Below are 14435 nucleotides of genomic sequence, written 5' to 3' on the forward strand. Positions count from 1 at the left end.
ACCTTGCCCCTTTTCTTGGTGCGAGTAGGGTGTGTTCCGCATACCTCCACACATGAACCCACCTTCCGAGCAATCTCTGCAACAAATCAAGTAACAGCATCAGTGGTTTAGTGGTAAAATCCATCGTTGCCATCGATGGGCCCCGTGTTCGATTCACGGCTGATGCAACTCAACTTCTCTTTTGCATTTTTTCCTGCCTCTCTCTCATCTACGCTCCTTCAGGGGCATTTATTTCCTCACCTTCTTTTTCTTTTATTTCAACCACACCACAAATCCCACCCTTGATCCCTCTTGACGACAAAACCTCACCGTCAAATCTTCTCCCCCTCCAAAATCCCCCTCGCCTCCCCCCCCCTCCACCAACTCTTCCCCTCCTCCCCCGGATACCCAAACCGCTCCATACTCTCCCCCCGCATCTGAACCGAATACCCCGGCTGCGTAGGCGTGACATAATACCCCTTTTCAATGACACTCGGCCAGACAAAATGCTCATGCAAATGATCCACATACTCCAACACCGACTTCTGCCCGCTCACCACCACATAGTCAATCGTCGACAAGTGCTGCGTATACTCCGGCAACCCGACCCCACCACTATGCGGCACGATTGGAACCCCAAACTTCTTCGCCATCAGCATCACCGCAAGAACCTCATTGACACCACCCAGCCGACAGGCGTCAATCTGGCAAACGTCTATGGCGCCCGACATGAGGAACTGCTTGAACATGACCCTGTTCTGGCACATCTCCCCCGTGGCGACCTTGATGCCGTAGGGTTTCAGCGCAGTTCTTATAGCCAGATGCCCCAGGACATCATCAGGAGAAGTCGGCTCTTCAATAAACCAAGGTTTGAAATCCGCAAGGGATTTCATGTACTCGATCGCCTCGGGCACGCTCCAGATCTGGTTGGCGTCCACCATGAGGATTTTCTCTCCCGGGGTGGGAGATGAGTCGAGGACTTGACGGGCGATGGTCAACCGTTTGATGTCTTCCTGTAGTGACCCGCCTACTTTGAGCTTGAAGTGCCTGTACCCCTGTGCGACTGTTTCCTGGAGCAATCTCCTCATTTTGGATTCGTCGTAACCAAGCCAGCCCGCGGAGGTGGTGTACGCGGGTACAGCTTCGTTTCTTTCCGCCTGGGCGATTCGTTCGGGCTTACCCTCTTGCATTGACTGCAGAAGGGAGAGGGCTTCCTCTGGGGTGATGGCGTCGATGATGTAACGGAAGTCGATGCAGGCGACGAATTCTTCTGGGGTCATGTCTGCTACTACCCTCCAGACGGGTTTGTTGAGGGTTTTGGCCCATAGATCCCACAACGCGTTGACTACCGCGCCTAGGGCGAGGTGGATGACTCCTTTTTCTGGGCCTATCCAGCGGAGCTGGGAGTCGTTGACTAGGTGCCGCCAGGTGGCGCCAAAGTTTGTGCCGACGAGGGAGGAGAGGGGGGTATGGAGGATGCGGGGGGCGAGGTAGGAGATGGCGGCGCAGACGAGGTCGTTTCCGCGGCCGATGGTGAAGGTCTGTGATGGGGGTTAGCAATAAGGGTGGCTTACAAGGGGAAGGGGGGGGGGAGCGGACCATGCCATGGCCGGTGAGGTCGGAGTCGGTCTCGAGGATGCAGTAGGCGGCTGAGTAGTCTCCTGCCGCGTTCATGGCGTCGGAGCCGGTTTTGTCTAGGGAGGTGGGGAAGCGGACATCGCGGGTTGAGAAGGAGGTTATGGTTATTTCTTTGGGGGCCATCTTGGGGGGGTGTAGATTGTATCCTATATCCGGCTCTTTGAGTGTGCGGTTTTGAGCTGTGTACGAGGCTGTGAGATGGTGGCTAGGATGTAAGGTCTAAAAGAGCGTATTCTTGAAAAGTTAGAAGAAAGCCAAGTAAGCATATTCAGAAACTCATCATAATACAGCTCTGATCCAGGAACGCGGGGCAGCTTGGGGATAGCTCGGGTTTGTGAGGGGAACAGTGGGGTGAACTGGGGAAACACCAGTTGAAGGAGCGCCGTTTGATTGACGGATAAATCGTGGGGGGTTGGTACTCTGCTCCATGACATAACCGTTGACTGGGGGTTGGGTCAATTGATTACGAGGTTGTGATTGTGGATTGCCCCTTTTCAATTCAGGGGTAGTAAGTCCCAAGCGTGATCTTGGTATCCTACCGAATAGCACGTGGATGGACGGCTGCTTCTACCCCAAGTGAGCAAAAGTAGAGTCCGACATATTTACGGAGTTTATTTTGGTCAAAAGGGGCTGCTGCTGCTGATGCAACACCAGTAGGCTAAGTTCCGAAGGCGACTCGGGACAAACGAGTGGAAAACTTGAGCTCCTACAAGGGCAGGAAAGCAAACTTCTCTGAGATGAACCACAGCTTCTTTTGCTGGTGGTAGTAAAATATTGCGAGGGTGGACGCGCGGACCCTCGGACTTTGTGTATAAGCCGTGTTCAGATCGGAGCGTCCTGGTCAGAGACAATGCTGGTCGAGTTCCGACGATCTTTGGCCAGATGATAATGTAGGCAGTGATATTTCGACGAGAATAAGATTAAATAGTCCCATCATCTCCTTTCTAAGATGCCCGTCACTCACCTCATTACCGCATCAAGATCACACTACTCACTGCACAAACCTACTTCAAGATGTCTTCCAAGACCTTCAACCTCTCCAAGCCAGACCGAACTGTGCAAGTCGGTGTGATCCTTCTCGGCGGGTACGTCCCTTGTAACAGTTCTAGAATCTGACACTGACAAGATCGTATCAGTCTCACCGAATTCCTCGACGTGGCACCTGTCGACCTCTTCAACAGCCTCACGCCCAGGTTTCTTCAAACCTTGTCAAGCGCTTTCCTTCCGGCCCATCTCTTGCAACAAGCCATAGACATGGAATTTCACTGGGTGACTGAGACAGGCAAAACCCCTTCAGTCAGCAACCTTACCGCGCGCACAACCATCGTGCCGACCGACTCCTTTGCAACCTGTCCTCTCTTGGACGTTGTTCTCATCGGAGCCTACCACGCTGGGTATAACCCGACTGAGGCAGAGTTGGCTTATGTCCGCAAGGCGTACGAAAACTGCTCTGCCTTTATGACCATCTGCGGCGGCATTGAGGTCCCCTTGAGAGCTGGCATCTTGGAGGGCAAGACTGCCACGGGACCGAGATTTATGTTGGATATTCTGAGACAGCTGGCACCAGGAACGAACTGGATTGAGAAACGCTGGGCGAGCGATGGCAAGTTGTGGACGAGTGGAGCTCTGCTGAATGGGACGGATATGGTGGCGGCCTTTCAGAGGGAGGTTTGGGGTGGGAAGTCGCTTACAGAGGAGGATTCCTTGGTTGAGTTCATGGCCAGGGTGGGAGGCGTTCCCGTGAGAGACGTTGATTACAAGGATGTGGATTGGAAGCTGTGATCTTCTGGACGTTTTGGGCTTGTTTGCTTCAGGACTTCGTGTTAGCTTCCGTGCTTTGCTGTGGAGGTATCACATGACGATAGTTAGGCAATGGGAGAAGGAGCAGCTGAGGGCTGATGTCACGTTCCACTCGCTCAAATAGTCACGACTGATCGGATCACACTCTCTCAAAACCTTTCTCCCTTCCCACATCCAAGGCTGCCGCATGCCCCTTCACCACAATCCAACATTTATCACCATGTTCGTTGAACGAATCCAACATTTATCACTATGTTCGTTGAACGGTGCACTCGGCTATCCCATCTTCGCGTCATATCGTGAAAGCCATGACAGTCGTCCACGTACAACGGTACGTCGTCCGAACGAAAAATTTCATCACACTTCAAACCTGGCATGTCCCTTTTTACGCTCTCACCAGCAAGCGGTTGATCGATTCCAGACACCGATCTCGAGCAGGATTGGCCAATCCTCATCTCAGAACTGACAGGTTCCACCTGAACCACCAGGACACGTACTTCGTCTTGCCGTACACACGTCCACCCCATCTACCGAGCCACAGAGATTGCCATATACCGTGCTCTGTTTTACGCTGCTCAACAGTAACCCCCACAGTTCGGGAAGCCTCAATATCTTCACGTCGTTTGTTCAGCTCTGGCAATCCCGTTGTCCTGTTCGAAAGTACGCAAGTTGCACACTCCCCATAACCCAAGACTCCATGGGTTAGCAGTCGACGCTGGCCATGTCAGGTCGGTATTCAAGTATGCCTCCAAAGTCCCCAAAGTGAAAGATTGTCCTCCCGTTCTCGGTTTGATATTTTTCGAGACTCAGACCAAAATGTTCGCCGTGCCGATAGAGGAATTCAGAAAGATAAGGGAAAATAGGCGTAAGCTGGCAACATCGACCAAGTCATCAACACCACCACCACCACCGAGTCTTGACAATGTCTCGACGGATATAGAGCTTCAGCTTCCCGCTTCTGCGATTATAGATGATGCCCAGGGGCCCGACGCTCACAAGCCATTGATCAACCCCCGTCTTATATCCGACGCTACAATCGGTCTCTCAGACGGCCTCACTGTCCCCTTTGCTCTCACAGCAGGACTTACCGCGCTAGGAGACACCCGCACAGTCATCTATGGTGGTCTGGCAGAACTGATAGCAGGCGCCATCTCAATGGGACTAGGAGGTTATCTTGGAGCAAGGGGAGAATTGGCAGCATACGAAGAGTCACACTCTAGGCTGATGACGCTCCTGCAAGAACCTGGGCCGCCTACCAAGTCCGCCATCACCGCCGGCCAAGACGCTGTCATTGAGGCGTTGCAGCAAGCCTTGTTTCCTCTGCAGGTACACAGACTGGACCTGAAACACCAGCTTATCGAGGGCGAGAGTGAAGAATGGGTGGGGTTACTGTTGAGGTTACAGGGCATTTCCCTTCCTTCAACATGTACCGACGACGACTGTACGAAAAGCCATGACCAAAAGGCCGAGGAGAAACGGAGGAGAAGGAGACAGAGAGATGACAGCAGGACGAGAGCAATGCAATCGGCCGTCACAATAGCGGCCGGGTATTTCCTCGGTGGGCTCCTACCGCTTATACCGTACTTTTTCGTGGCCGGACATATCGGAAAGTTGATGGCGGGGCTGTACATCTCGATCGGAGTCATGGGGGTAGCGTTGTTCACGTTTGGCTATGTCAAGACGGCTGTGGTGGTTGGGTTTGGAAGGCAGAACGCAAAGAAGAGTGTGCTAGGGGGTGTGCAGATGGTGATTGTAGGGGGGATGGCGGCCGGGGCTGCTATGGGTTTAGTCAAAGTGTTTGAAGGGGTTGGGACGTTTGGGTCATGATGTACGAGAGAAAACAAAATCGGAAGAGCTCATATAGACAGTCAGTACAGAGATATAAAGTGGGTTTTAAAAAGGGGTTATTCTTTTGTTATCAAGGCGTTTGTGTGAATTTCATTTACACCTGCATATCCTACACATGTGTGACCTCTCTCCAGGGTTGTGATATGGTGACGAGGGAAAGCTTAGGCACCACCCTCCCGCTTGGCGTACTCCTCCTCCATTGCCTCTTCGTATTTCCTGTCTGCCTCCTTTTCGGCTTCGGTCTTTGGGCGGGTGACACCAGCGCCAGTGTTGACGCCAGCGCCGGTGGGGACGTTGGAGGTTTGCTGGGGGTTGATGTTGGAGGAGGAGGAGGGGTTGTTGGACGGGGCCGAGGAGGTGGAGGAGGTGATTTTGTCGGACATGACGTTTCTTTATTTGGTTGTTTGTAATGTTTTGAGAAAAGAGGTAGCAGATAGTTTGTGTATTGTGTGATGGATGGATGATGTGTTGTGAAAGCCGTGGTGAGTTGTGAAGTCTTCTTATAGCTCTTTGTGAGGGAGAGCTGGTGGCAAAAGGTGGCGTACAGTGTGCGTAATTGCCCAACTGAGCATTGGGACGGAGCGCTGAAGATGACTCCGAGGGGGGTGGGTTATAGCGGGTGATCCCGCATTTTCAGGGACCAAAACCAGAATTCCACAGCAGGTTGTTGGGTAGAACTGTTTGTCATGTCAAGTTCCTCACTTGGGTAGAGGCTATATCCAAGAACACTCGAGTGTCGTCTCTTTTTTCGCGGAGATGGGAATTAAAATGGTGGGTGGTGGGCTTGGTTTTGTTCGTCGAGTCTCAACCTCACCTTCAACCCCCTTCAAGGAAGATTCAAAAGACTACCTACACCACTTACTTGAATATAGAGCATCTCAACAAAGCCATCATGTCCTCACATCATCAGTCACACCACCCGACACTCCAGCACAGCACAAGACTATTTATTCTCACTCGCTTTTCCCTCTCATGGCATAATTCTACAAGCACAACCCCTCAAAACCTCAACGCAAACACCCCGCTTATATGAGCGCTCAACCCTAAAGCCTAATACTACACAGCCACAACAAACTCCCCGCCCTTAAACATTTCTTCCAACCCAAACGCCCCAATCCATGATTCACGTATCTAAGACACGCCCCAAAATGACCATAAACGCGCGCATCCGTGATGAAAAAAAAAATATTACGCCATGTCATTATGCAAGTAACAACTCCCTCCGGTACCCGCCTGGGTGTTTCTTGGAAAATCTCCCTCCCAGCCGTGCAATGCAACTCTGCCTTGGCCGTGCAGAAGCACGAGGTTCCTCCTTCGTCAAGGTTTGAGAAGCCGGAGTTGTGTACTACATTACAACGTTCTACGCCACAACGGGGCGGAGGATAGCCTCGAAGCGGGCGGCAACCTAGAAAACCCATGTTAGAAGAGATTCAAGAGAGGAGAAAAAAGGATGACGTACCTCAGGAGCCGCCTTGATAAACGGCAGCTCAAAGAAATGAAACTTTTCATTCTTGAGCAACTCGAGGATCGTGACCACGAGACCCCATGGCTGGGGCCAGTACCCAACCATGCGCTCCAAGAGAACTCGCACAATCTGCTGCCGAATCTCTGTCTCCTCCGGGTCGTCAAGATCGTGACCAAAAATTTCGACGATGGCATGGCTGAAATAGTTTGTCGACGCGTTGGCGAACCGGAGTTCGTTGACCATGCTGCTGAGAAGATAGTACCGTGTCTCGGCCGGCACCTCGGTGACCAGCATGTGCAGAGTCTTGACGTCGGGAGCCCCGGACACGAACACGGGCGCGTCACTGTTGTTAACAGCGCGTTGGGAGGCCGCGTTGGCGATGTGGGAAACCACGGCGTCGACAACTCGGCGGTCGACATTGACAGGCACAAAGCCAAACGTGGTCAGGTCGGTATCGGCGTGGTGCATCGCGTGCGTAATTTGGGCGATGGCGTCCTCCGAGGGTCCGTTTTGCAATGACTGCTCCAGGATGTCATAGAGCCCTAGTTCCTTGAGCTGGCCGGCGCAGTCATAAAGGCTCACCACCGGGTCCTTCATCTCGGGGATCCGATCAATCTTGAGTCCCGGCCGAAAGGGATCGGGCACCTTGTCGAACGGCGTCGTGGACGCCGACAAGATCATGTTGATGAGCTGTGTGGCATGCGAGGGCAGGCACTGGCATAGCTGCACATGGTAGGCAGAAAGATACTCCGGGAAGTCGTGGAAAAGCACAGCCACAAGCTTCACCGTGCCCGAGTACAGGTCCTTAGCGGCAAGGGACACTTCGAAAGCTTTCAGCATGTTGCAGAGATAAGAGAAGAGATGGGTGAGGAGCTTGGTGAAGGGCTCCCAGCCTGCCTGGTTGGGCATGCGCATGATCGCTGGGAGAAAGGCGCGGTGAGCCAAGAGACCCATCCATTGAAACAAGAAGCCAGGGTACACAACCGGCCGAAGGTCCCATAGACGTGCCGCAAAGTTGAGCACTATCTTTTCGCTTTCACTGTCTGAGAATCTTTCCGTCAGGTTCATGATCTGGTGGAAGAGATTGGAGAAGAAGCGGAAGAACACGCGTGGGTTGAAAGCGTCCCCGCGTCTAACGTGGTGGTTGTTCAACACAAGCACACCAAGAGCAAGGACAGAGTCCAGGAAGGCGACACGCGATGATTCGCTGGTGCCAGGAGCGTCGTGGGACTGAGTGAAGATGAGGATCATCTTGACGAGAGCGTCAACTGCCTGGAAGCTCTCGTCGCTGAAGCCTTCACCTAGGTGGGCACTTTGCTCAGCACGGTCGACGGATTTGTCGATTGCTTGCCTCGCAAAGACGAAAAAGTCCTCCTTGGTGACAATGTGCCGCCGCCAGTTCAACTGTTGCACAAACTTTGTGGCAGCCTTTTCCGAGGCGCAGTCGTTGTTGCATAGCTGCACCCATTCCTCAAAGATGTAGTCAAACTGCTCGAACTGAGCCTCGGGGGTTCGGTCAGGATGAATCTCGGGCGAAGGCCCCAGCACCTTGGCCTTGAACCGCTGGCCACCTGGCACTTCAGGCTCTTCAGTTATCCACGCCCAGGCTTCCTCCAAGCTCTGAACGAAATCGGTATAGAGATTGACAGGGGCCTCGCTGAACAGCGTAAGATCCATCAAGGACTCCAGAAACTCAATGGAACCGCTGCTCCGTTCATTCAACGCCTTGGCCATGGCTGCATCGATGCTGTGCCAATCAATGAGGTCCGTTCTGAGCAGCGCCGAGATCAGGGGCAGATTCAAAAAAGTACTACCTGACTGCTGGTAAAACAGCCAGCGGATCTGTTGACTCGTCGCCGGGCCCGCAACCTTTCGCAGCGTCTCCAGCACGTGAACCAGAGTCTCCAAGAGGAGGGAAGTGGGTTCGGGCTGCGGGCGGAAGAGAAGCCCGGAGATTTGGGTCGCCACATAGACTGCAAATTCATCAGATGTCTGTTGAGTCTTGATTGTAAGCTGGACGACGGCGTCATGAATGTTGATAACTTCATGGGTCCGAGGGAGGTCCTCAAAGTGCTCCTCGGCCGTGTTGCTGACGGCAGTCGCCAGCTTTTCCAACAAGCTGTTCACCCGTTCCGCCACGTTCCGAGCGTCGACAGGGCTGATGCCAGGTTGTCGGCCATTTACCATGCCAGCATGAACAGGAGGGTAATGCTGAGGTTGGACGCCCATGTGGGGAAGCGATGGGGTTTCAGCAGGGGTAGGAATGGTGGACACCGAGTTGTACTGGTCACCGAGGACTTCGTTTGCAATTGATCTCGCATCCGACGATGAAGGAACGTGCGAAGGCGTAACAGAGGCGGCGGCGGCGGCGGCGGCGGCGGCAGCAGCCGCAGCAGCAGTTACCCTTGATTGCCGAGCAAAATCATCGTAGATGGCCATTTGCTCATCATTGAGGCCGCTCAAGCTGGGCTGCAGCTTGAAAGGAGCGGGGATAGTCCAGGCCCAGCGGTTCAGGCGGGGATCCATGAATGGGTCGTTGGGTCGGTTGATGCGGTGATGGCGGCGCGCCTCGAGATCTTCTGCGAGCAAGTCCTCAATCTCGGGGACACCGCGCTCCTCGGCCGACTTTTCGATGATGCTGGAAGCCAGCTCCATGTTGGAGTTGACACACAGCATGATGATACCTTCTGGGAGACCCTGATGAAGCTCCGAGGCGAGCTGGCGGAGATAGTTGGTGAAGTTGGCGCGCAATGGCTCCTTGGAGGTTACAAGTGCCAAGCTCCCAGCAGTAGACTTGACCATGTTGACGGCAGCCATCCGAACCCTGTCCGGGTCGCCCTCGGTTGCGAAGTCCTTGCGGATCATTTGCTGCGTAGAGATGGCGGCAATGGTCACAGACCTATCCACAACAGGCTGGATGATCTCTTGCAGCGCGCGCGTGAGAGCTTGACGGACAATGTCGTGCAGCTTCGCGGCGCTGACAACCTCGGTGGACGGGACGCTCAGGTTGGGCCCCAAGTCGGGGATGGCAAGAGCCGGGTGCGAGACAAGTGAGCTGTTCACTCCCGTCATGCCGTTGAGGGATAGGCTCTCAAAACTGTCGAGATTATCTGGCCCAACCAAGTCACCCACGTCCTCGAGAGGAGGCCGGTTCAAGATCTCACCAGATGGCTCGATCGCCTCATGATCGAGATCGAGACACTTGCAGAGCACCTCGATCTCAAACTTGAGATTGAGCTTGAGCTCGGCGTTGTGATAGAGTTCAATTAGGAGGTGGATAATGTCCATGAGCCAGGGGTTCGGCGGTCTGAACACGTTCGAGTTGGCTGCCTGGGTCAAGACCTTGCAGACAAAGGGGATGACGACAATGAGACGCTTGGTATCGAGGGCTTCGATCAGCAGTTGCCTGAAGGCAATGTTGCTGTGCTTGATAGGCTTGTCACGAGCAAGGGTCAACAGGCCAAGCCAGCCACCCAGATTCTTGAGGTGAGTCCTCTCGGTCGAATTCGACTGCGTCTGCTCAGAGTTGAGCATGCGCTGGACGCTGACATAGGTCTCCCTCAGAACTTCGGTCCACAGCAGCCTATCCTCAAACTGCTTCACCAGCTCGAGGTAGACATGGTGGTAGTTCGGCTGCATCTTGGCGCGCTCCTCCACCAGGTGACTGGCGAACCACTGCTGGTGCTTGACATCCAGCATCTTCTGGAGCTCCTTGAATATTGACTGCAGGGTCGTGTCGGTGGCGTTATTGAGAGCAAACTGGATTTTGCCTTGGGCATCGGGCGTGGGGTCTTCGTAGTTGATCCCGGCGGGAGGTGGGCCAACATTGATGGACAGGAACGGGGGAGGGTGCTGTTCCGAGCTGAGACTGTCCTCCAGACCGCCATTGGTCAGTTGCTTGTCACTGCCGGCGATGGCTGGAAGACCGTTGCGAAGGGTTCGGGCCAACTCCTCGTCATGCTCTCGAACCACCTCTTCCGCCTTCCTGTACGCCTCCGTTCCCTGTAGTCCAGGTATCAGGATCAAGTCCTTGCAGAACGCAGGCCATTCCCGCAGCCGGCCAAAGAGCTGCATGAGGGCCTGAAGACCGAACTTGTACATGGGCTCCTCGGGACGATTCTCCTTGACGGCCTGCAAGATCATACCCAAACCAATTTTGAGGGGGAGTCTCGATATCAACTTGTGAGAGATTATCCCACCGAAGAGCACTGCTGTAGTGGCGAGGGCCTCGAGAGGATAGTCGACATAATGGGCGTATTCGTCAAACAGACCGTGAATCATGCACGCAAAAATGTCCTGCTCCAGCGGCACACGCGAATGCTTGTAGTGTTCGAGAACCTCGACCACACTGCGAACCTGCAATTCATCGCCGTACATTTTCTTGTAGTGTTCTTCCATCCTGGTCGTGGCTGCTGGTGCAAGCATATTCCCGCCCCGCCCATTGTCATCGATGATGTCGTCGTAACCTTCCCCATAGTTAATCAGGCGGGGGTAAGCTGTTATGCAGTGTCTCTGAACATTAATCAGATCCACAACAGGGGCTTTCAGGTTGAACCTGTCCAAAATGTCGAGCATCATATAGACTGTTTTGACCTGCAAGGGTGTGTGGGCTTGTCCATTGTCTCCGCTCCGCTGATACGTCTGCTCCAGGTTCGTTTTTATCAACAGAAACTGATTTATGGCCCTGGCCATCTCGCCGGGTCGCTCAGCGTTCTGGCTTGCCCACTGCTCCAAGTTCAGAAAACCTTGCGCATGCGCATAGGCAACGAGATCAAGCCCGAAGCCAGTGGGAAGGAAAACCAGCTCCTGGAGCCACTTGTGCCTCACCGCAAACTCGAAGATGGTTGGCAAGACAATAGGCTTGAGAGCATGCTGTTCTTCCAGCCGCTGCATGACCCACACCTTGTCCCGTCTCCAGAGGCTTTCCATCACAAAGTCGGAGGTCGGTGTCTTGTTGATCAGAAACCCCTCAAATAGCGATGCCAGCGTCTCTTCGGCCATTGTGGGCCACGGCTTAGGAACCCCAAAGGCTGAGGTGACAAAGACATGTAGATTAGGCACAACGACGTCTTGAAACAGGCGCTTCGCCTCTGTGCTCTGTGAGGCATGCATCGAGTGCAGAGCCACATTGAAGACAGCAGACAAAGCAGCCTCGGATACCAGTGGGTGTCTAACAGCGAGGGCAGCTATTTCCTGAATTGCCCGGTCGGATTGTACGTATTCGTCCACCGTAAACGTCGGCTTGAGGCCTGGGATGGTTGTGGCATCCAGTTGCTCCGGGGTGAGTGAGGCATAGGCGCAAATGAAGGACAGCTGGGTTTCGGGATTCTCCCATTCTCCGCCCCACAGCCGTTGAATGTTGAACCTGTCGAGATGCTCGAGCGCGATGGGTAATAATGCATTGTATAACCGCAGAAACTGCGCCGAAGTTACGCGTGCATTCGCATGGTCGAAATACGAAACGACATCCTGCCACTGGAAGCTGTCGGGCAGTATCCGCCTCAGGGCCGCAACGAGAATCGAGGGTTTGTGTGGCGGGGTCTGGCTGATGGTGGTGTAAAGAAGCGCGGCAGATACTTGTTCTTCGGACAGTTGGATGTTGGAAGGTCGGTTCTGGAGGTAAGTCACGCATGTCTCCTCGTCCTTGGTGAAGGCTGACCCGACACGGTATATGTAGAGGGCCAGTGCATTCGGTGGCCTGTCGGCGAGGAGGCGAATCAGGTCCAGGGCCGCCAGAACCTGAGAGGGGGGCGGCTTTCCGTCTCCTCCTTGTGAATACCGCATCGACACCTTGTACTCCAACTCCTTCTTGGCGGCAGCATTGAAGTTTGGCGGGTGAAGTTGTATGAATCGGTCGAGCAGTTCGGCAACGAATTCGGCGGGCATGTCCATGTGTTCCCCAGTCGGTCGACTCAAGATATTCACAAAGGTTGGGTAGTTGGTAGACAAAATGGCATCCGCTGCGACAGTGAAACCATGTCAGTAATAGAGGGAGTAGGCACGCTGCGCAAGGGCGTCTTACCTTTGGTCTTCAGGTCAACCCTGCTACCTAGTTTGAAGGCCAGGGCCAACAGTGTCTTTTCGAGGGCATCGAGTTGGAAGTGTTCCATAAAAGTCGACAAGTCAAAAGTGTGGAATATATCTTCGGTGCCGGTCTCGATCGACTCGGCGATCTTCCTCGCTTGGCTGAAGTCTCTGGCAAGCAGCTCCATTTCGGCAACAAGGAGTTGCATGTTGTTATTGTTGGAATTCGCTACTGGCCGCCCCGCGCCGGGGAAGATCTGAGAGGCATTGGAGGCCACCAGGCGCGTGAAGTATCTCGAATAGACATCCATGCCGTGCTCATGGATAAGCTGGGGAGAAGCCATAACAGCAGGTTAGCAGTCGGTCAATAGGGTGCAGGAGTAGGTATGGGATATGGCAGTTGACAGTGGGGCAGAAGGGGCAGCGGAGGACAGAAGGCTGACAGCGGCATCAAGGGCGATTGGCACCGCACCTTTTGCAAAGCGTCAGTCTGTGACTTCCACCTTCTCGGATCGCCCTTGTCCTCTTTGATGGTGCTCAGGAGCAGGAGAACCTGGGCAACTGCAATCTTGGCCAGGGAGCTGGAGCCAGTGGGGCTGCTGGTACTGGGGTTGGCACCCGAACTCAGCGCACCGTGATGATGGGAGGGACTCTGCGAGTGGGCGAGGCCAGTGTGGAGGGGCTGGGAGGCAGAATTGGGATTGGGTGTGAAGGTTCCCTTCTTGGAGTGGGGGACCATGGATTACCAGGTAGGAATTTATGTGTGGAATCGCCGGTGCTGCTATCCAGGGCAAGGCGGGACAGAGCGACTCTTTTTTTGGTGGTGAAGGGGGGAGCGCGAGGCGCTACTAGGTATTCTGTAGACGTGTGTGGTACGGCAGAGGGGTCTCTCTCTCTCCCGTCTCTTTGCGGATCTCTGCTGGGGTAACGAAGTAACGAGGGCTGCTGCTTGTAAGGCCTGTGACGTTGGTCGCGGTCTGGTAATATCGTGGATGGTATTGGCAGCAGGCTCTCGGCAGGGGGCCAGGGACGGTGGTGGGTGAGATAGGGATGGTGATGGAAGATCGAAAGTCGCTTTTTTACGACGTTGTTGAATGGCAAGTGTTGCTTGCCGAGCTAGGTATCCCTTTGAGTTTGGGGCGCTGAGATGCTTGGCACCCACGGCCAATCGTAGCTACGGAACCGGCGTGATCACGTGAGAGTGTACCTGGAGACACTGAGCAAAATGTGGGGTGACAAGGCTCCGACCGTTGGATGCCTGAGGAATTAGGCGGCTGCACGCATCGGATTCACCCGAGGCCTACAATGGTTATGTCAGTCCGTTCAAGAGGCCTGTCCATAGTGTGAGGAATAAGATTGTGTTAAAAGGGCATTTGCAAGGCAGTCAAAGGTATGTTCTAATGCCAAGGTAGATAGGCCTAGACTAATGTCCAATGGCCTTGTTTACACTTGGGCGAGCCTGATATACAGTTGTGGCAGATGCTAATTCGACATGACACATCTCTTGGAAGAGACGCATTTGCACGAGGTGTAAATCGTATAGTGAGGGTTCATTTGCAAAGGTAGGGTCACTTGAATCAATAATTAAGACACTAAAGTAGGTCGACATGCCTTGAAGGATAGTCTGTAGGCTTTTAGACATAGTTAATAGGCCTTGAGAGATCGTTTAAAGGCCTATTAA

General features: G+C 53.9%; 5 protein-coding genes and 1 non-coding gene across 6 annotated transcripts; 3 read left to right on the top strand and 3 right to left on the bottom strand.

Annotated features, from left to right (window-relative positions):
• Positions 1 to 13: 13 nt before the first annotated feature.
• On the bottom strand, positions 14 to 2182 carry LGD1 (L-galactonate dehydratase). Its single transcript, XM_062879114.1, has 3 exons — positions 1579 to 2182; positions 388 to 1520; positions 14 to 339 (listed from the first exon to the last, which is right to left on the bottom strand). Exons 1-3 carry the CDS (start codon positions 1738 to 1740, stop codon positions 312 to 314), a joined length of 1323 nt encoding a protein of 440 aa, XP_062732390.1. The 5' UTR covers positions 1741 to 2182; the 3' UTR covers positions 14 to 311.
• On the top strand, positions 97 to 167 carry QC761_0067590. The gene has a single exon. It is a non-coding gene; the product is annotated as a tRNA-Gly (tRNA).
• Positions 1875 to 3399, top strand: QC761_408380 (uncharacterized protein; the record flags this gene model as incomplete). Its single annotated transcript, XM_062879113.1, has 2 exons — positions 1875 to 2702; positions 2754 to 3399. The coding sequence occupies exons 1-2, from the start codon at positions 2632 to 2634 to the stop codon at positions 3397 to 3399; spliced, it is 717 nt and encodes a 238-aa protein (XP_062732391.1). The 5' UTR covers positions 1875 to 2631.
• A 326-nt stretch (positions 3400 to 3725) lies between these two features.
• CCC1 lies at positions 3726 to 5244 on the top strand (the record flags this gene model as incomplete). Its single annotated transcript, XM_062879112.1, has 2 exons — positions 3726 to 3748; positions 4110 to 5244. 2 exons carry the CDS (start codon positions 3726 to 3728, stop codon positions 5242 to 5244), a joined length of 1158 nt encoding a protein of 385 aa, XP_062732392.1.
• A 182-nt stretch (positions 5245 to 5426) lies between these two features.
• Positions 5427 to 5648, bottom strand: QC761_0067620 (uncharacterized protein; the record flags this gene model as incomplete). Its single annotated transcript, XM_062872661.1, has 1 exon — positions 5427 to 5648. The coding sequence occupies one exon, from the start codon at positions 5646 to 5648 to the stop codon at positions 5427 to 5429; it is 222 nt and encodes a 73-aa protein (XP_062732393.1).
• A 433-nt stretch (positions 5649 to 6081) lies between these two features.
• Positions 6082 to 14088, bottom strand: CDC39 (CCR4-NOT core subunit cdc39). The gene is made up of 4 exons (XM_062879111.1): positions 13227 to 14088; positions 12753 to 13083; positions 6725 to 12690; positions 6082 to 6670 (listed from the first exon to the last, which is right to left on the bottom strand). Exons 1-4 carry the CDS (start codon positions 13491 to 13493, stop codon positions 6626 to 6628), a joined length of 6609 nt encoding a protein of 2202 aa, XP_062732394.1. The 5' UTR covers positions 13494 to 14088; the 3' UTR covers positions 6082 to 6625.
• Positions 14089 to 14435: the final 347 nt, after the last annotated feature.

Source organism: Podospora bellae-mahoneyi, chromosome 4 (genome assembly GCF_035222275.1).
Source record: "Podospora bellae-mahoneyi strain CBS 112042 chromosome 4, whole genome shotgun sequence".
In the NCBI taxonomy this organism is placed as follows: domain Eukaryota; kingdom Fungi; phylum Ascomycota; class Sordariomycetes; order Sordariales; family Podosporaceae; genus Podospora; species Podospora bellae-mahoneyi.

Coding starts and splice junctions, on each gene's coding strand:
- CDC39 (XM_062879111.1), bottom strand. CDS start 13,493: ATGGTCCCCCACTCCAAGAAGGGAACCTTCACACCCAATCCCAATTCT. Junction 12,691..12,752: donor GGTTGACCTGAAGACCAAAG/GTAAGACGCCCT, acceptor TCACTGTCGCAG/CGGATGCCATTTTGTCTACC. Junction 6,671..6,724: donor TTATCAAGGCGGCTCCTGAG/GTACGTCATCCT, acceptor TGGGTTTTCTAG/GTTGCCGCCCGCTTCGAGGC.
- LGD1 (XM_062879114.1), bottom strand. CDS start 1,740: ATGGCCCCCAAAGAAATAACCATAACCTCCTTCTCAACCCGCGATGTC. Junction 1,521..1,578: donor ACCTCACCGGCCATGGCATG/GTCCGCTCCCCC, acceptor CCCCCATCACAG/ACCTTCACCATCGGCCGCGG. Junction 340..387: donor GAGAGTATGGAGCGGTTTGG/GTATCCGGGGGA, acceptor GGGGGAGGCGAG/GGGGATTTTGGAGGGGGAGA.